Here is a 22,547-nt window from a genome sequence, read left to right as displayed (position 1 = left end):
GTGCAAGGCACATCCTGTCATATACACACAATCACACACTGTGCACGGCACATCATGTCATATACACACAGTCACACACTGTGCACGGCACATCATGTCATATACACACAGTCACACACTGTGCACGGCACATCCTGTCATATACACACAGTCACACACTGTGCACAGCACATCCTGTCATATACACATAGTGCAAGGCACATCCTGTCATATACACACAATCACACACTGTGCACGGCACATCCTGTCATATACACACAGTCACACACTGTGCACGGCACATCCTGTCATATACACACAGTCACACACTGTGCACGACACATCCTGTCATATACACATAGTGCAAGGCACATCCTGTCATATACACACAGTCACACATTGTGCACGGCACATCCTGTCATATACACACAATCACACACTGTGCACGGCACATCCTGTCATATACACATAGTGCAAGGCACATCCTGTCATATACACACAGTCACACATTGTGCACGGCACATCCTGTCATATACACACAATCACACACTGTGCACGGCACATCCTGTCATATACACACAATCACACACTGTGCACGGCACATCCTGTCATATACACACAGTCACACATTGTGCACGGCACATCCTGTCATATACACACAATCACACACTGTGCACGGCACATCCTGTCATATACACACAGTCACACACTGTGCACGGCACATCCTGTCATATACACACAGTCACACACTGTGCACGGCACATCCTGTCATATACACATAGTGCAAGGCACATCCTGTCATATACACACAATCACACACTGTGCACGGCACATCATGTCATATACACACAGTCACACACTGTGCACGGCACATCCTGTCATATACACACAGTCACACACTGTGCACGGCACATCCTGTCATATACACACAGTCACACATTGTGCACGGCACATCCTGTCATATACACACAGTCACACACTGTGCACGGCACATCCTGTCATATACACACAGTCACACACTGTGCACGGCACATCCTGTCATATACACACAGTCACACACTGTGCACGGCACATCCTGTCATATACACACAGGCACACACTGTGCACGACACATCCTGTCATATACACACAGTCACACACTGTGCACGGCACATCCTGTCATATACACACAGTCACACACTGTGCAAGGCACATCCTGTCATATACACACAGTCACACACTGTGCAAGGCACATCCTGTCATATACACACAGTCACACACTGTGCACGGCACATCCTGTCATATACACACAGTCACACACTGTGCACGGCACATCCTGTCATATACACACAGTCACACACTGTGCACGGCACATCCTGTCATATACACACAGTCACACACTGTGCACGACACATCCTGTCATATACACACAGTCACACACTGTGCACGGCACATCCTGTCATATACACACAGTCACACACTGTGCACGGCACATCCTGTCATATACACACAGTCACACACTGTGCACGGCACATCCTGTCATATACACACAGTCACACACTGTGCACGGCACATCCTGTCATATACACACAGTCACACACTTAAAGGGACACTAAATCCACATTTTTTCTTTCATGATTCAGAAAGAGCAGCAATTTTAAGCAACTTTCTAGTTTACTCCTATTATCAATTTTTCATTGTTCTCTTGGTATCTTTATTCGAAAAGCAAGAATATAAAACTTTGGAACTGGCCCATTTTTGGTTCAGCACCTGGGTAACGCTTGGTGATTGGTGGCTAAATGTAACCACCAATCAGCAAGCGCTATCCAGGGTGCTGAACCAATATGATATGAAATAATTAATTGCATATTTCATGAACAGATATTACTGATTGAGAGAGAAACCTTAATTCATACATATCTGATAATGTAGTGAGTTTCTCCTCTACTCACCCCTTGGTAAGGACGGGATTGCTAGTGTGAGAGCTGCTCAGCCACTGAGTCTCATCAACAACTGTCCGAGCATGAGGTATGCGACCAACGTCTCTCACCGTCATCATGAGGTGGCGAGAGGAGCGAAGAATACGGACTGCTTCATCATGTGGGATGGACAGGAAGCTGAGTCCATTCACTTCCAGAATCTGATCTCCCACCTATATAGAGAATAAAGAGAGAAAATAAAAAGGTGAGAGATGGTAGAGGGATGAAAGACAAAAAGGATGAGAGAATGAGGCGTGGAGAATTGTTGGAGTAGCAGTGAACAAGGGCAAGAGAGAGGGAGAAAGAGATGGTATGTGAGAGATAAAAAGATAGAAATAGAGAAGACAAGGAGACAGAGATGGTATGTGAGAGATAAAAAGATAGAAATAGAGAAGACAAGGAGACAGAGATGGTATGTGAGAGATAAAAAGATAGAAATAGAGAAGACAAGGAGACAGAGATGGTGTGTGAGAGATAAAAAGATAGAAATAGAGAAGACAAGGAGACAGAGATGCTGTGTGAGCGATAAAAAGATAGAAATAGAGAAGACAAGGAGACAGAGATGGTGTGTGAGCGATAAAAAGATAGAAAAAGAGAAGACAAGGAGACAGAGATGGTGTGTGAGAGATAAAAATATAGAAATAGAGAAGACAAGGAGACAGAGATGGTATGTGAGAGATAAAAAGATAGAAATAGAGAAGACAAGGAGACAGAGATGGTGTGTGAGAGATAAAAAGATAGAAATAGAGAAGACAAGGAGACAGAGATGGTGTGTGAGAGATAAAAATATAGAAATAGAGAAGACAAGGAGACAGAGATGGTATGTGAGAGATAAAAAGATAGAAATAGAGAAGACAAGGAGACAGAGATGGTGTGTGAGAGATAAAAATATAGAAATAGAGAAGACAAGGAGACAGAGATGGTATGTGAGAGATAAAAAGATAGAAAAAGAGAAGACAAGGAGACAGAGATGGTGTGTGAGAGATAAAAATATAGAACTAGAGAAGACAAGGAGACAGAGATGTGTGTGAGAGATAAAAAGATAGAAATAGAGAAGACAAGGAGACAGAGATGGTGTGTGAGAGATAAAAATAAAGAAATAGAGAAGACAAGGAGACAGAGATGGTGTGTGAGAGATAAAAAGATAGAAATAGAGAAGACAAGGAGACAGAGATGGTGTGTGAGAGATAAAAATATAGAACTAGAGAAGACAAGGAGACAGAGATGTGTGTGAGAGATAAAAAGAAAGAAATAGAGAAGACAAGGAGACAGAGATGGTGTGTGAGAGATAAAAAGAAAGAAATAGAGAAGACAAGGAGACAGAGATGGTGTGTGAGAGATAAAAAGATAGAAATAGAGAAGACAAGGAGACAGAGATGGTGTGTGAGAGATAAAAATAAAGAAATAGAGAAGACAAGGAGACAGAGATGGTGTGTGAGAGATAAAAAGATAGAAAAAGAGAAGACAAGGAGACAGAGATGGTGTGTGAGAGATAAAAAGATAGAAATAGAGAAGACAAGGAGACAGAGATGGTGTGTGAGAGATAAAAATATAGAACTAGAGAAGACAAGGAGACAGAGATGGTGTGTTAGAGATAAAAATATAGAAATAGAGAAGACAAGGCGACAGATATGGTGTGTGAGAGATAAAAATATAGAAATAGAGAAGACAAGGAGACAGAGATGGTGTGTGAGAGATAAAAATATAGAACTAGAGAAGACAAGGAGACAGAGATGTGTGTGAGAGATAAAAAGATAGAAATAGAGAAGACAAGGAGACAGAGATGTTGTGTGAGAGATAAAAATAAAGAAATAGAGAAGACAAGGAGACAGAGATGGTGTGTGAGAGATAAAAAGATAGAAATAGAGAAGACAAGGAGACAGAGATGGTGTGTGAGAGATAAAAATAAAGAAATAGAGAAGACAAGGAAACAGAGATGGTGTGTGAGAGATAAAAAGATAGAAAAAGAGAAGACAAGGAGACAGGGATGGTGTGTGAGAGATAAAAAGATAGAAATAGAGAAGACAAGGAGACAGAGATGGTGTGTGAGAGATAAAAATATAGAAAAAGAGAAGACAAGGAGACAGAGATGGTATGTGAGAGATAAAAAGATAGAAATAGAGAAGACAAGGAGACAGAGATGGTGTGTGAGAGATAAAAAGATAGAAATAGAGAAGACAAGGAGACAGAGATGGTGTGTGGGAGATAAAAATATAGAAAAAGAGAAGACAAGGAGACAGAGATGGTGTGTGAGAGATAAAAATAAAGAAATAGAGAAGACAAGGAGACAGAGATGGTATGTGAGAGATAAAAAGATAGAAATAGAGAAGACAAGGAGACAGAGATGGTGTGTGAGAGATAAAAATATAGAAATAGAGAAGACAAGGAGACAGAGATGGTGTGTGAGAGATAAAAAGATAGAAATAGAGAAGACAAGGAGACAGAGATGGTGTGTGAGAGATAAAAATATAGAAATAGAGAAGACAAGGAGACAGAGATGGTGTGTGAGAGATAAAAAGATAGAACTAGAGAAGACAAGGAGACAGAGATGGTGTGTGAGAGATAAAAATATAGAATCAGAGAAGACAAGGAGACAGAGATGGTGTGTGAGAGATAAAAAGATAGAAATAGAGAAGACAAGGAGACAGAGATGGTGTGTGAGAGATACAAAGATAGAAATAGAGAAGACAAGGAGACAGAGATGGTGTGTGAGAGATAAAAAGATAGAAATAGAGAAGACAAGGAGACAGAGATGGTGTGTGAGAGATAAAAATATAGAAATAGAGAAGACAAGGCGACAGATATGGTGTGTGAGAGATAAAAATATAGAATCAGAGAAGACAAGGAGACAGAGATGGTGTGTGAGAGATAAAAAGATAGAAATAGAGAAGACAAGGAGACAGAGATGGTGTGTGAGAGATAAAAAGATAGAAATAGAGAAGACAAGGAGACAGAGATGGTGTGTGAGAGATAAAAAGATAGAAATAGAGAAGACAAGGAGACAGAGATGGTGTGTGAGAGATACAAAGATAGAAATAGAGAAGACAAGGAGACAGAGATGGTGTGTGAGAGATAAAAAGATAGAAATAGAGAAGACAAGGAGACAGAGATGGTGTGTGAGAGATAAAAAGATAGAAATAGAGAAGACAAGGAGACAGAGATGGAGAGAGAGATGGAGAGAGAGCTAGGGAGACAGATACAGAGGGCAAGAGAGGTGTAGAGAGAGATACAGTGAGAAATATGGACAGAGAGAATGAGAGAGGGACAAGAACACAGACAGAGAGAGGGAGAAACAGAGATGGAGACAAGGGAGAGAGACATATAGAGAAAAAGAGAGAGATGGAGAGATGCAGAGAAAAATGGACAGAGAGAGAATGAAACACAGATAGAAAGAATAAGAGGGGGAGAGAGAGAGAGAGAGAATGAGAGAGAGAATGTGATGGAGAGAGAGATAATGTGATGGAGAGAGAGAGAGAATGTGATGGAGAGAGAGAGGGAGAAATAGAGAGAGGGGGAGAGAGAGAGAGAGAGAGAGAGAGAGAGAGAGAGAGAGAAGGGAAAAACATAAATTATGCTTACCTGATAATTTCCTTTTCTTCAGACGGAAAAAGTCCACAGCTGCATTCATTACTTTTGGGAATTCAGATCCTGGCCACCAGGAGGAGGCAAAAACACCCCAGCCAAAGGTTTAAATACCTCTCCCACTTCCCCCATCCCCCAGTCATTCTGCCAAGGAACAGTAGAAGAAGCTTAGGGTGAAAAGGTGCCAGAAGAATAAAAAATAATAGAAGCTCCCCAGAAAAATTACGAGCGGGGAGCTGTGGACTCTTTCCGTCTGAAGAAAAGGAAATTATCAGGTAAGCATAATTTATGTTTTTCTTCATAAACGGAAAGAGTCCACAGCTGTATTCATTACTTTTGGGAAAACAATACCCAAGCTATAGAGGACACTGAATGCTAAAACGGGAGGGTACAAAAGGCGGCCCATTCTGAGAGCACCAGGCCTAAAACCCATACTACCGAAAAACCCAGCTTCGTCCGAAACTAAGAAAAAGACTTTGAAAAAGGAAAAAGGCCCAAGGACACTGACCCACAGATAGCCCATAAGCCTTGTTAGAGACAGCAGGAACTAGACTCGACTGAGCTAACAGCCTCCAAGAGACACCATCAACCGCCAGTCGGTCTCCAAACAACAAACCCTTATTAAAGAAGGGGAACAAACAGCCGTATACCCCGAAAGGAGAAAGACACGGAGAAGACATTCATAAAGGATACCAGAGAACCCTAAATAGGGTACAACAAAAACCTTAAAAAGGGCCCAAACGAGCCTCAAGAACACAGGGCAAAAAACCCTGAGGGCCAAGCCGAACGAGACCCAGCCGGTCTCATAGAACAAGGGAGCAACACCCAACCCTAGTTTGCTCAAAATGCACAGGATCAAGACCCAGAGATGAAAAAGAGAAGAGAATCTTCCCTAAATAAAGTGCATCCGCACCCTAGAAGGTAACTGAATACGAGAACCCCAGAAACCGTTAATGTCATGCAGCAACTCAGGTAGGGACAACCCCTGACGGCAACACCTGAAGAGTCAGAACGCTGCACGCTGCTGTCATTGGAAGATTAATCTAGAATTTTGATATATAAAAGCAAGGGAAAGCAGATAAGGCTAGGTTCAAATCCTAACCTACAGCTTGCTAGATGTCCAGCTAACCAGCTGACGCCTCCAGACCTTCCCACAAAATTCTAAACGTGGAAAAGAAGCAGAGCCCTCTAAGGAAGGCTCATCAAACCTAGATGACCCGAGGACTAAATTAGCAGAGCAACAGATCTCAATCCTGCTCCAAACACCGGACCAGCCCAAGCGACAGGCATGTCTGATAGACGGGGAAGCAAACACAACCCCAAGCCCCCCAAGGAATGGAAGAATGGGGGAATACCCACTCCAACAGAGCTCGGGTGCCAACCCGTTCGCTCCTTCAACATAATACACTTCCAAGAAAAAAAACCTAGGACTTGGAATAGAGAAAAATGCATAGATCCTAGAAAGACCTGGCACAACTCTCCTTGACAGTCTCGACACGAAGAGACTATTCTCCAAACAGCTGGACGAATAAGCCACAGAGCAGCAGGCTGCTGCCTCTCCTAATAAAAGGTACTTGTTCCACGAACCAGTGCATTAACAAGTGTTTTGAGAGAAGTCTGAGCAAATGACCTTCAGAAACTGTTTATGGGACTTTTCACACTCATCACTGCCTTCAGAGCCTCAGAGAACAACCGCTTTGCCACAGGCAGGCGCAGAAGATAATGGAGACCCTTCCAGGCAGCCCAGCACAGAGAGTGTTACGGTTACCCTTAGTCTCGCTGAGAGATGGACCGCTTAGTAGCCTGGATCCCTATTGCTAAAGAGGGGAGAAGCTGCTTTCCATAGTATTCTATATGAGTCTCGCAAATATAGAATAATCTCCCTTAGCTGTAGTACAGCTAGGATACCCTTCTGCCCACAAAAACGAGTCAACGCTGCGATTGAGGGTCAAACAAGAACTCAGGACTGGGATGCCCAGCCTGCTTTTTATTAAGGTTACATGCACACAGGGCACTCCCAGGGGGAGAGGGGGGGAAGCACAAAATCCCCCATCACACATTTAGATAGAGAGCACTGTCCTTTGACAGGCCACAATAGGATTACAGTACTTAAGATAACAAGTTTACAAGTTCATCTTATCAATTAGCAGTCTGGCTCCAGAGGTGATTAGACAATAGTTTCTAAAAGCTGAAAAAAAAAGAGTTAACTCTTTATGAAATGAAACTTGTTACAGTTTTCTTGGAGCCCTTCTTAGGCGCTGGCTTGCTGGTTCAGGCATTGCTGCTGGGAAATAAGCTCTTCACAACAAAATAACTAATGCTTCTGTAACATTGCTCCCTTTCTGTGGAACACTCTGGCAGACACGGTCTGACCCCTTTTCGGGGCAGACTAAGGCTGTCCAGACCGCTGGTTATGCGGGGCTGAGGTCGGTTTGTCTGGACAACCCGTCGGCGTTGCCATTCTGTTTCCCAGGTCTGTAAGTAATGGTGAAATTGAAGGTTTGCAACGATAAGCTCCAACGTAATAGCCTGCCGTTATCTCCAGAGACCCGGTTCAGCCACACCAACGGGTTATGGTCGGTGACCAGAGTGAACTCCTGACCATATAAATAGGGAGTCAATTTCTTTAATGCCCACACCAAAGCCAAACACTCCTTTTCGACCGCTGCATAGCTGACTTCGCGGGGCAGGAGCTTCCGGCTGATGTAGGCAACTGGATGCTCCCCTCCATCTTCGCCTACTTGGCTGAGGACGGCTCCCAGCCCGAACATGGAAGCATCGGTATGGACGATAAAACGTTTGTTAAGGGCTGGGGCCGCCAAGACAGGAGCGTTAATTAGAGCATTTTTGAGAGCCTGGAAAGCCGTTTCACAGTGGGGAGACCACAGGACCTGTCGAGGTAAGTTCTTCTTGGTCAAGTCAGTCAGGGGTTTGGCAAGTGTGCTGTAGTCTGGTACGAACCGTCTATAGTACCCTGCCGTGCCCAGGAAGGCTAGGACCTGAGTCTTAGTGATGGGGGTGGGCCAATTGGCGACAGCTTCTATTTTGGCCGGCTCTGGTCGCTGCTTTCCACACCCCACCCGGTGACCCAGGTACTGTACCTCGGCCATCCCAAAGTGGCATTTTTCTGGCTTCAGAGTCAGGCCAGCAGCCCGGATCTGATCCAGAACCATTCCCACATGAGCTAAGTGGTCCTCCCAGGACTCACTGTGGATCGCTATGTCGTCCAGGTAGGCGCAAGCAAAACTCTGGAAGCCATCCAGGAGCCTATCCACCAAGCGCTGGAATGTAGCTGGGGCATTCTTCATCCCAAACGGCATTACCCTAAACTGATATAAGCCGAATGGGGTGACGAATGCCGACTTGGGGATAGCTTCCGGGGCCAGGGGAATCTGCCAGTAACCTTTGCAGAGGTCAATAGTGGTCAGGTAATTTCCCCTGGCTATACGATCGAGTAGCTCGTCTACCCTGGGCATAGGGTAAGCGTCCGTCACGGTATTTTCATTGAGCCTCCGATAGTCTACGCAGAACCGGGTGGTCCCATCTTTCTTGGGCACCAAGACAACTGGGGAGGCCCAGGGACTATCGGAGGGCTCAATTACCCTGAGCTGGAGCATCTCATCGATCTCCTTCTTCATTCCTGTCCTAACTGCTTCGGGGATTCGGTACGGAGCCTGGCGCAAGGGAGCTTGTCCCGGAGTATCTACCTGGTGGGTGGTTAAAGTAGTGTACCCTGGCTTCGGGGAGAAGGTGAGGTGTTTGGACTGGAGGAGTTGGTTGAGCTGCTCCCTTTCAGTGGGGCTAAGTCGGTCCCCTATCTGAACCTGCGCCACTATACCTGTGGGGAGGCTCTTTTCTAATAGGTCTGGAATGGGTAAACTGTCGGGGTCTTCCTGAGGGGAACAACATACGGCCGTCACGTTCTCTGGTCGCTCAAAATATTCCTTGAGCATGTTTACATGGAATGTCTTTCTAAGATTGTTGTCGTGGCAGCTAGCTATCACATAAGTGGTGTCTCCCCTTTTCTCTACGATCTGGTAGGGACCCTGCCAGGACGCCTGCAATTTGTCTGTCTTCACCGGCTTAAGTACTAACACCTTTTGTCCTATGGTGAAGATTCTCTTTCGGGCCCCCCGATCGTACCATACTTTCTGTCTTCTCTGGGCCAACTGGAGATTAGCCCGCACGGATTTGGCTAATTGCTCCATTCGGTCCCTGAGTTCCAGCACGTATGGCACAATTGGGACACCGTCAGCCTCCATCTCTCCCTCCCAGTGCTCCCGGATCAGGTTTAGGGGTCCCCGTACCTTTCTTCCGTAGAGCAACTCGAAGGGAGAGAACCCTGTCGTTTCCTGGGGCACCTCCCGATAAGCAAATAGGAGGTGCGGCAGGAAGCGTTCCCAGTCTCGGTATTCCTGAGTGAACGTCTTGAGCATTTGCTTGAGGGTCCCATTGAACCTCTCACACAGCCCGTTCGTCTGGGGGTGGTATGGGGAGCTTAGGAGGGACTTAATTTTGCAAACCTGCCAGAGTTGTTGGGTCAATTCAGCCGTAAATTGGGTGCCTCGGTCGGATAGGATTTCTTTTGGAAATCCTACCCGGGAGAACACCTGTACTAGTGCATTCGCTACCGTATCCGCTTGTATGTTGGATAGGGCGACAGCCTCTGGGTACCTGGTAGCGTAGTCCACTACGGTAAGAATGTATCGCTTACCGGAGGGACTAGGGGTAGCCAGTGGTCCCACTAGGTCAATAGCAACCCGGCTGAAGGGTTCCTCTACAATGGGCATATTTACTAGCTGGGCTTTAGGGTGATCGCCTCGCCTTCCTACTCGTTGACACACATCGCAGGTGTTACAGTAAGTTCTAACATCAGCGTGCACCCCTGGCCAAAAGAACGTGTGAGTAATGCGGTGTAGGGTACGGGTAACGGCTAGGTGGCCTGCTAAGGGGATGTCGTGGCCTATTTTGAGGATTTCTTGACGGTATTTGTGGGGCACTACCAGCTGTCGCCTACGCTGTCCCCTTTTCTCTGTCCAGCGGTATAGTTTCCCTTTTTCCCATAAGAATGTTTCGTTATCTGCCCCGCCCCCTCCGGTCTCTGCTCGTTCCCGGTACTTTTGTAAGGTCGGGTCAGTCTTAGACTCTGCCTCGAAGGCATCTGGGGTGTCCCAGGGTATGGGGCCTAACCTGTCAGGCAAGGTCGGGGTAGGTCTTACCTGTGTCTCCCGCACTGGTGAGAGCTCTCGCTCCGTCCGGGCTTGGGCCCGTGTAGTCACTGGGTCCGCCTCGTTGTTGCATACTGGAGCATAGGCAGAAGTCATGGGGCCCAAATCGTTGCCCAGTAGTACTTCGGCAGGTAAATTATCCATTAGGCCCACGTTCACAGCCCCCTTTCCCGCTCCCCAATCAAGATGCACTTTAGCTGTTGGAATTTTGTACACATCCCCCCCCGCCACTCTAACGGCCACAGTCTGTCCGGATCGCTTGTGCTCTGGCACCAAATGACTCTGTACCAGCGTGATAGTAGCCCCTGTGTCTCGCAATCCCTCGGTAGATCGCCCCTCGAGCCATACCCTCTGCCGATGGTGCTGGCGGTTATCTGAGGCAGCATATACAGGGTCTGCCTCGTGAAGCGGCCCCACATATCCCTCCATAGGGGCCTCTTGGTTAACACAGAGGGCCCGGGCCGGACGATAGGACCCAGAGGGGTAATTGTAATTCCTGGGTGTCTGGTGCGTATTAAGGGGGCAGATAGCCATGAAATGCCCTGGTTGCTTGCATCGGTGGCAAGTCGGTCTGGGACGCTCAGAGCTGTTATTGGGTGGTCCTGAGTGTCGGACGGGCCCTGTGGGCACCAGGGCTCGGAATTCAGCACGAGGGGGTGCACGGTAAACCTCTCTGGGTTCGACCCGTGCTGGAGCTCGGTAGTTCATGGGTTCGTGAAGACGGGAGTCATAATGTTCATCGGCCAATTTGGCTGCTTCTTCTAAGGTAGAAGGCCGCCTGTCTCGCAGCCATTCCTTCCCTTGCTGTTCCATGCCATTATAAAAATGTTCTAAGAGAAACAATTGTAAAATTTCCTCCCCAGTCACCGCTTTACTTCCGCTCAGCCAGTGATTTGCCGCTCTCCGCATTCGGTGCGCCCATTCCATATGGGTATCGTTAGGCTTCTTTTCCGTGCCCCGAAACTGTCGGCGATACGTGTCCGGAGTTACAGCGTACCGTCGCAACAGTGTCTCCTTAACTAGCTCATACTGTGTCACTTCCTCAGCACCCAGAGTACGAAAGGCTTCCAGGGCTCGCCCGGATAGTTTCCCAGACAATATCGTGGGCCACTCTCTGTTGGGAATCTGGTGCAGGGCACATTGCCTTTCGAAGTCCGCCAAATATTCATCAATCCCTGTCTCGCTCTCTAGGAAGGGTCGAAATGCCGCATAGGGTATCTTGGGCCTCCCAGCATTTTCGACAGGGATGATTACCTGCGGGGCTTCAGCATTGCGGTGTGCGTTCGCTAGGTTGAGTTCGTGGGCTCGAGTCTCTCGTATATCCTCGTCCGCCTCCGCCATCAACTGCTGTACCAATTCCATGGAGGGGTTCGGCCCGTATAATGAGAGCCTTTCCCGAACAATCCTGGTTTTTTCGTCACTAATCGTGGTCGGTGTTTCCGCCATTGTGAAGCTCTGATCCAGTTCGGTCAATTCTGCGATCAGCTCTCTCCTCGGCCGGTTGCTGGCGTACCCCCCTCTGCTTTCAAGTAAATCCTTTAGGGTTGTACGCTTCAATTTTTCCGTTCTGTACCTCTCCTAGGAAATCCAGGAAAATCCCGCCGCTGCCGCCAAATGTTACGGTTACCCTTAGTCTCGCTGAGAGATGGACCGCTTAGTAGCCTGGATCCCTATTGCTAAAGAGGGGAGAAGCTGCTTTCCATAGTATTCTATATGAGTCTCGCAAATATAGAATAATCTCCCTTAGCTGTAGTACAGCTAGGATACCCTTCTGCCCACAAAAACGAGTCAACGCTGCGATTGAGGGTCAAACAAGAACTCAGGACTGGGATGCCCAGCCTGCTTTTTATTAAGGTTACATGCACACAGGGCACTCCCAGGGGGAGAGGGGGGGAAGCACAAAATCCCCCATCACACATTTAGATAGAGAGCACTGTCCTTTGACAGGCCACAATAGGATTACAGTACTTAAGATAACAAGTTTACAAGTTCATCTTATCAATTAGCAGTCTGGCTCCAGAGGTGATTAGACAATAGTTTCTAAAAGCTGAAAAAAAAAGAGTTAACTCTTTATGAAATGAAACTTGTTACAGTTTTCTTGGAGCCCTTCTTAGGCGCTGGCTTGCTGGTTCAGGCATTGCTGCTGGGAAATAAGCTCTTCACAACAAAATAACTAATGCTTCTGTAACAGAGAGGTACATAACAATCTGTCTCCTCCTGCACATAAGGCAGGAACACAACAGAGAATGTCGTAGTGGATCTCAACGGAGACCCGGCCAAATAGATTGAAAGGCTAATGAGGACTGAACACAATCCTCCATGCCCCTAGACAAACCACGGATCATCAAATCCTCTCGGAATGCTAGCTGAAAACTTGTAAAAGAAAAACAAATAGTAGTGGGAACCACTCAGCGCCCTTACCGGACCAGCCAGGCATAACAGGCGCCACATGTCTGAAATAGGCCTCAAAAACAGAAGGATTGGTACCCAGTCAGGACCACCCTGAAACCAAGGGCCCATTACTGACAAGGCTACATCAGTCACCCTCTTAAGAGGGAGAGATCAACAACAGACAGCAGAAGACTAAAACACGTCCTCGTGTAGAAGTAACCAGTGCGACCACAAAACCGCGAGTATTAATCCCAGAGAAGAAAATTCCCAAAGGAATGTTATAACAAACATGAGCTTTAAACCAAATAAAATCCATCCTACCGGATTAAAAATAAAAGATAAGGCAACCTGTAGGTTATAGCCCAGGAAGAACAGACACTCCTGCAGGACCAGCCCAACAGGAAACCGAGTCTTCCAAGTTCAGAACTGGAAGATACTCAAGAAAACAAGACTATAAGAAGATTACTTCATCCCCTTATGTCTAATCGTGCATGCCATCTGCATCGGAAGACTAAGGGTCCACCACCCCATTAAGGGTGGGATCCTCCAGCAACGCCAAAACGTGCCTCAGTAGAAGACAAAGGCACGCCAGTCTATAACGAAAGGCATAACTTACCTCCGCCGGGGCAAACAATGACCCTGGCCCGAAGGTTGACCCCCTGAAGCCTCAGGGACAGTCATTCCCCCCAGAGGGCTGAACTGGACCAGGGATCCCACGCCTGATGAGCCCTGGTTAACCGAACACGGACAATATCTTAAACGCACTCCTGGGAGATGTAAATGCGCACGCACCAAAGATATGGCCATGCGAAACTGTGTCGTAACCTCCGGAGGAAACAAGCCACCCTCCAGAGAATGATAAGCCGCATTTGGGTTACCTGCATGCGTAGTAAGAGTTGGTTGTAGGGAACGTGCCTCGCGGGAAACAGAATCCCCAGAGGCGTATGGCTCAGCAGACCCCCTCTAAAAACGGCATTTGGAACATAACTGATGGACATGTATCACCCGGGACAATTTATATTCTTTGCAAGAAGTAGAATCAGAATCAGAGACATCCATCTCCAAAAAATCAGAATCCTCCATAACTGGGATATTGATAAAAAAAGGACTAATAAGAAAAATGCAAATGGCACCTTACACCCCCAATGGCTGGGGCACTCACCACCTCCTATGAACCAGACACCAGCGAACCAGAATTTCTCCGTTGCCACACGGTCAGGAATGCGGAAATGGAGAGCCAGAACATGACTATGCCCGGTCACAAGATGTACCGTGCAGTCCATGAAAAAGCTCGCCCGACCATAAAGGCCACGTCACTTGCAAAAGGCCATTATGTTCCGAAATAGCCATGAGCCCAAGTATCACTACACATTAGCCGACAGAATCAGATAACAAACATAAATAAAAAAAACCCTGTTCGAGGGATTTCCGGGCAGCGGCCATGATAGGTCGCAAGATTGAATGCTGCTCCAGCTTTCTAGGCTTATCTATATGATATCATCTATTTATGCTGTCATCCAAGCTGGTGGTATACAAAATATAAATTGGATGAAACTGCTCTTCTATTTCATACCTAGATTTTCAAGATTCCTGCAAGCCTAATCTTCTGGAGCTTACTGAGAGACTGCGGCCTCTACTAAACCCCCCCAACTGACCACCTGCGGGCCTCAGTCGTAGCACAGTGCCAATAGTGCGCTGCTAATACCTAACTCAGATTCCTCATATTACTATATGCTCAATCCCCCTGTGGAGAAGGTGGACTTGATTCTGGCAGAGATCAAGGTCCTGCTCGACTCTTACCTGATCTTATTTACTGAAACCCTGCAGGACGCAGTGCAGCTCTCCACGTGGGATGACGATCTTGACCAATGCACAGATCAGGGATAGGTTGATGTCTTGCCGGGGGTATCATACCGCTCCCAGGTTTAACTTTTTCAAAACTATCCTGTCGAGATGTTTGCTGCTACCCTTCTTTAAACTAATTAGTAATAAATATTGTGATGAACATACCCTAGAGTTTTACATCTAACACAGGACATCAATATCTCCAAGAGTATTCCAAGTCACTATCCCTTGGGGATTTTGAGACAATTTAATATACACGTATGCCTGTTTGCATAAATAAGTTATAGTTCTGTAAGTGATTATCCTTATGTAGTTCTGTATTACATCAAGGTGTGCTGTCTCTTGTTCCCATATATTAACTGTACAATAGGTTTGGTAAGCTAAGATTCTCTAATTTTTAACAATATAGGGGGCGCTGTATACTTTTCAGTTTGTATATCCCAACTCAAAACAACTTAACTACTATTTCAAAAGGGTTGCTATGCCTAACATGAGAATAAACTTTCACTATTGCACCATACATGGGAGTGGATCACATCACTGTTACAACTTAGGATATAGTTCCTATTTCTGATTTTAACCCATTATTACCGAATATGTTAATGTGCTGCCTGCAGAGGAGGAGGAAGCGAGATAGTGCACATTAAGTGGAGGAAAGTCAGTGAGCACTGGGTAGTATTAGGAAATTGCAATGAGTTGCGAGACCTACTGAGTATTTTTACTGCATACACTAAAGCCACTCCCAGTAATATGGTTGTAATATGATTTCAGAATGTTACTTTTGTCGAATTGTTTGAAGTATTATCACACTAGTTTGCTAGTTAGATCCCCTTACTATGTCAGGTTCTGTGTGAGTCAAGTTCTGTGTGCAGTGAATCTCAACTGCAGACCTAGTATTTTGAGTAGTGTTAAGGTATTTGAGGTAGGCTCCTGCTAACTTGTTACAGGAGTGTGGTTGTGGAACGCTCAGGTAGCAGTTAATATGAGAGATGTGGTTGAGCAAAGGTAACTGCAAAGAGTGTACAAGGAGCGCCTTATCCAAATTAGCAGGATTCAATTAGTTGGTTGTAGTCCAGAGGCTAAACGCCTTAGTTAGCAGTTTAGAGGGTAGTAAAAGTCTTACTCAATGAGCAGGTAGTAGTTGCGTTCAAGTCTGTGGCAACAGAGGAGTAACAAACAGGACCGTTGTGCTGTGAAGGGAGAAGTGCTTGAAGCTGCAGCGGCAGCGTCTGTGGAGGGTGTGTGCGTCCTGCCCAATCAGGATGCTGGATACGCTGACAGGCTCTGAGCACGCTGAGCACACGGGAGGCAGACAGCCAGAAACAGAGGGAGACGGATAGCGGCTGACAACAAACAAGCGGATAGTGGAAACCCAGTAAGTCGGAAGCACAGCTTCTTAGTCAGCGGTTTTCAAATATAGTTGTCTTTTGGTGATAACTCTTGTTGCGGCTGTGAAGTCCGGAACTTGGAGAGAGGTAGCTTAGAATTCTCTCAGCCAAAGATAAGTCTTTAGGTAACCCCTTTTGTGATGATAGCCGTTATGGGGTCAAGGCACTTAATAAGTGCTAGGAATGTAATCCTGAAAGTTAATAAGTTTAGCTTTGCCGGGCGTTAGGAGTCTCTGCATCAAGGTAGCTTGGTCAGTAACTCAAACGAATTAATTGGCAGGTGGAAGGGGGAGGAGTAGCCTTATATAAGGTTTGCTTAAAGGTACACACAGACTGACAGGTACCTGACATACTAAGAGTTTACATCATTGGTTAACCTGACATCTATGTACCCATATTATGGATATGCTTTAACATCTAAAATGCGACTATCCTACACCTAAGAATAATTTAAAACCTTGAGTTATACTCAAATACTAGTGACACTGATAATGGATGACTTCAAATTGCACTTCAACACAGCCTGCCCCCTAAAACAGACATTAGTTATGAGTCTTATCGAGAGACACAGACGAATCCTAGGTATCATATCACCATTACCCTGTATAAGCAAATTTATCATGCACACAGTATTAAGTATCATTTAAAAACTACCTATAAAAATGCCACATTTTAAGCTATATTATCCAGTTTTTATGCAACATTGAGGTATTTAGGCACCTTTATCTATGTATATTTTATAGCCATTAGGCTGATCAACGGTATACAGTTGCCTATAATTCCTTCTACATTTTTCAATTCCCCAGTACTAGACAGCATCGGAGTATTGTGATAATTGCATAAACCATAACCGGCTCCATACGTTGTGTAAAACTCTAATGTTGTCACATGTTTTATCAAGTAACCTACTAGATTTCATATTAGGCATATTGGATATGGACTCTCTTTGTATATTAGGTCCATGTAAGATCATATCAGTTACTAGCTCTCCTCCACCAGGTTCTTAACACTTTTTGGGGTTCAAGAGCCGTCCTCCACAGTTCAGGAGGAATCCATAAAATATTATATTAGCATATAAGATGGCTCACTAAGTGGTCCTCTTTCCCTTTTATTTTCTTTCTCCTTCTTCCCCTACACTAACTTCTAACAACTAATTGAGTGGTGCAAGTGTGGCCACTATTTAACACGTGGGGAATCTATTCTTTTCTCACAGATATTATTATCAGGGGATGCTTACAGTCATAAAAAAAATACAAGGTAATATGTGCTTTTTGTTTTTACATTATGAGACCGCAGGTATAGTTTTGTTAGACCAGAATATTATATAGAGACAGTTGTGCTATGATGCTGTAGCAATTTCTGTGATTATTGTAAATGCATAACTGTAATATACTTGTGATTGTACAGCTATTTTCCTCAATAAAATATTATAAAAAAATAAAAAAACCTCTGTTCAATAACCCCCCCCCCCCAGAGATATTAACCCTTGATTCCAAGATACAAAAGGAGCCTCACTGAGACCCTGTATTTCAAGTTTTGCCCGCGAGGTTGTAGCCTCTCGGATAAACTATTTTAATTACAAGACATCCATGATGAAAGTAAAATAAAACAATTTTACCAAAATCTACGCCGTGGAACAGGAACACGGCCCTTCAAGTGTGACAGATAGTAGCGTCGCTTCTGCCATGAACTTGAGAGAAGAAAGCAGGCAGTGAAACTCGTCAACGCTGATTGCTTGTGGAGTTGTTAATCTGAGCCAGGATGATTTCGCAGGAAGACTCTCCCTTCATCTTCGGACTCTTTCATCCATGCTCTCACTGAAAGGCTGACCGGACTACTTAAAACTCCAGTCCCATTCCAAAGAGTACTACCCTCCAGAAAAGACTATCGAAAAAACTTCTGACACTTCTCTGCCAACCTCCTGGAACAAAAGGCAAAGAATGACTGGGGGATGAGGGGAGTGGTAGAGGTATTTTAACCTTTTGCGGGGGTGTCTTTGCCTCTTCCTGGTGGCCAGGTTCTGAATTCCCAAAAGTAATGAATGCAGCTGTGGACTCTTTCCGTTTATGAAGAAAAGAGAGAGAGAATGAGAGAGGGGGAGAAAGAGAGAGAGAATGAGAGAGAGTGAGAAAGGAGAAGATAGAGAAAGAATGATAGAGGTGGAGAGAAAGAGAGAATGAGAGCCGGGAAAGAGAGCAACAGAGATGGAGAGCGAGGGAGAGAGATACAGAGAAAGAGATGGACACAGAGAAAGTAAAACACGAATATATGAAAGAGGGATAGAGAATGAGTAAGAAAGGGAGAGAGAGAATGAGAGATTAAGAGGGAGAGAGATAGAAATAGAGAAAGAGCGAGAGTGAAGGAGAAAGAGGACACACAAATTGCTGATAAATAAAGGTTACACGTGAAAATGTCTGTGTAAATCAGATTGTAACAAATCACTGTATGGTAGAGTTTGATCAGCAGAGAATCTAGACCATATATTGGGTATGGAAAAAGTAGACCACAAAGCTAAATATGAAGGGTGTGGTGGCGGAATGTAGGGAAGCCAACTTCTAAGCTTGTTTATTTATTTAGATGTCCCCATCTCTGGTCTTTACCACTCACCATTCTATGCTTAGCGTGTTATCTTACAGACGACACTGGTTACCTAGCATCTGTATTTACATATACTGAAGAATACTAAAGTGTAATACATGTGCCTTCATTTTTTATTTGTCTGCATATAAGGAGAGGACATCCTGACTACAGTGGGCAGTGCTACATCTGTGTACATCAGTAAGATGACCAGTAGGTATGTGCTACATCTGTGTACATCAGTAAGATGACCAGTAGGTATGTGCTACATCTGTGTACATCAGTAAGATGACCAGTAGGTATGTGCTACATCTGTGTACATCAGTAAGATGATCAGTAGGTATGTGCTACATCTGTGTACATCAGTAAGATGACCAGTAGGTATGTGCTACATCTGTGTACATCAGTAAGATGACCAGTAGGTACGCGCTACATCTGTGTACATCAGTAAGATGACCAGTAGGTATGTGCTACATCTGTGTACATCAGTAAGATGACCAGTAGGTATGTGCTACATCTGTGTACATCAGTAAGATGACCAGTAGGTATGTGCTACATCTGTGTACATCAGTAAGATGACCAGTAGGTATGCGCTACATCTGTGTACATCAGTAAGATGACCAGTAGGTATGCGCTACATCTGTGTACATCAGTAAGATGACCAGTAGGTATGCGCTACATCTGTGTACATCAGTAAGATGACCAGTAGGTATGTGCTACATCTGTGTACATCAGTAAGATGACCAGTAGGTATGTGCTACATCTGTGTACATCAGTAAGATGACCAGTAGGTATGCGCTACATCTGTGTACATCAGTAAGATGACCAGTAGGTATGTGCTACATCTGTGTACATCAGTAAGATGACCAGTAGGTATGTGCTACATCTGTGTACATCAGTAAGATGACCAGTAGGTATGTGCTACATCTGTGTACATCAGTAAGATGACCAGTAGGTATGCGCTACATCTGTGTACATCAGTAAGATGACCAGTAGGTATGCGCTACATCTGTGTACATCAGTAAGATGACCAGTAGGTATGCGCTACATCTGTGTACATCAGTAAGATGACCAGTAGGTATGCGCTACATCTGTGTACATCAGTAAGATGACCAGTAGGTATGCGCTACATTTGTGTACATCAGTAAGATGACCAGTAGGCATGCGTTACATCTATGTACATCAGTAAGATGACCAGTAGGTATGTGCTACATCTGTGTACATCAGTAAGATGACATCAGTAAGATGACCAGTAGGTATGTGCTACATCTGTGTACATCAGTAAGATGACATCAGTAAGATGACCAGTAGGTATGTGCTACATCTGTGTACATCAGTAAGATGACCAGTAGGTATGCGCTACATCTGTGTACATCAGTAAGATGACCAGTAGGCATGCGTTACATCTATGTACATCAGTAAGATGACCAGTAGGTATGTGCTACATCTGTGTACATCAGTAAGATGACATCAGTAAGATGACCAGTAGGTATGTGCTACATCTGTGTACATCAGTAAGATGACATCAGTAAGATGACCAGTAGGTATGTGCTACATCTGTGTACATCAGTAAGATGACCAGTAGGTATGCGTTACATCTATGTACATCAGTAAGATGACCAGTAGGTATGCGCTACATCTATGTACATCAGTAAGATGACATCAGTAAGATGACCAGTAGGTATGCGCTACATCTGTGTACATCAGTAAGATGACCAGTAGGTATGCGCTACATCTGTGTACATCAGTAAGATGACCAGTAGGTATGTGCTACATCTGTGTACATCAGTAAGATGACCAGTAGGTATGTGCTACATCTGTGTACATCAGTAAGATGACCAGTAGGTATGTGCTACATCTGTGTACATCAGTAAGATGACATCAGTAAGATGACCAGTAGGTATGTGCTACATCTGTGTACATCAGTAAGATGACATCAGTAAGATGACCAGTAGGTATGTGCTACATCTGTGTACATCAGTAAGATGACCAGTAGGTATGCGTTACATCTATGTACATCAGTAAGATGACCAGTAGGTATGCGTTACATCTATGTACATCAGTAAGATGACATCAGTAAGATGACCAGTAGGTATGCGCTACATCTGTGTACATCAGTAAGATGACATCAGTAGGTATGCGCTACATCTGTGTACATCAGTAAGATGACCAGTAGGTATGCTCTACATCTGTGTACATCAGTAAGATGACCAGTAGGTATGCGTTACATCTATGTACATCAGTAAGATGACATCAGTAAGATGACCAGTAGGTATGCGCTACATCTGTGTACATCAGTAAGATGACCAGTAGGTATGCGCTACATCTGTGTACATCAGTAAGATGACCAGTAGGTATGCTCTACATCTGTGTACATCAGTAAGATGACCAGTAGGCATGCGTTACATCTATGTACATCAGTAAGATGACCAGTAGGTATGCGCTACATCTGTGTACATCAGTAAGATGACCAGTAGGTATGTGCTACATCTGTGTACATCAGTAAGATGACATCAGTAAGATGACCAGTAGGTATGTGCATAATTTGTTTGCAGCTAGCGACCTTCAGCGCAAGCAAAGCCTCCAACTGAAGTCTGACAAGGCCTCATACGATATTTCTGTACATATGGAAAATATTGATGTCCATGAAAAGTCCTTTTTTACTGTAAAAAAAATATTTAAATGCTCAGTTTGAAGACATTATATCATTTCTGTACGTGTCCGTATCTCTTAAACCAAGTTAGTTTAACCTCCTGTTTGCCAGTACAACTGAATTACTGTGTACCGAAATGATGTAGGTCTAAAAAGTGTCACCAACATGAAAGGTTTGGAAAGCTCTGGTTTAAAAGGATATGAAACCTATTTTTTTTCTTTCATGATTCAGATACAGCAGAAATTTTAAGCAACTTTCCAATTTACTCCTCTTATCAATATTTATTAGTTCTCTTGGTATCTTTATTTGAAAAGCAGAAATGTAAGCTTAGGAGTCGGCCCACTTTTGGTTCAGCACCTGGGTAGAGATTGCTGATTGGTGGCTAAATGTAACTAAGCTGAATACATTGTTTTTACACAACAAACTAATGGGAAGACACAAAATGATACAATTTATAGCAGAATCTCAGGTTGTTTAATGAACCTTTTAAATAAAAGCATTTCTGTGTTAGCCTGACTCATATAGATGCCACATATACACTGACCTCTATTGGCTAATTGTCACACACACTGAGCTCTATTGGCTAATTGTCACATACATACTGACCTCTATTGGCTAATTGTCACATACACAATGACCTCTATTGGCTAATTGTCACATACACACTGACCTCTATTGGCTAATTGTCACATACACACTGACCTCTATTGGCTAATTGTCACATATACACTGAGCTCTATTGGCTAATTGTCACACACACACTGACCTCTATTGGCTAATTGTCACATATACACTGACCTCTCTTGGCTAATTGTCACACACACACTGACCTCTATTGGCTAATTGTCACATACACACTGACCTCTATTGGCTAATTGTCACACACACACTGACCTCTATTGGCTAATTGTCACATACACACTGACCTCTATTGGCTAATTGTCAC

General features: G+C 44.5%; 1 protein-coding gene across 1 annotated transcript in view; it reads right to left on the bottom strand.

The window, feature by feature from the left end:
• The window catches only part of WHRN (whirlin), a 345,573-nt gene that overhangs the window by 190,993 nt on the left and 132,033 nt on the right, over positions 1-22,547 (bottom strand). Inside the window, 1 exon segment of the mRNA XM_053695486.1 lies at positions 1,911-2,110. Coding sequence (XP_053551461.1) covers positions 1,911-2,110 — 200 coding nt within the window.

This window comes from Bombina bombina, chromosome 12, assembly GCF_027579735.1.
Source record: "Bombina bombina isolate aBomBom1 chromosome 12, aBomBom1.pri, whole genome shotgun sequence".
In the NCBI taxonomy this organism is placed as follows: Eukaryota; Metazoa; Chordata; class Amphibia; order Anura; family Bombinatoridae; genus Bombina; species Bombina bombina.
Note: the sequence above shows the minus strand (reverse complement) of the source record. Positions and strands in the feature narration are given on the sequence as shown.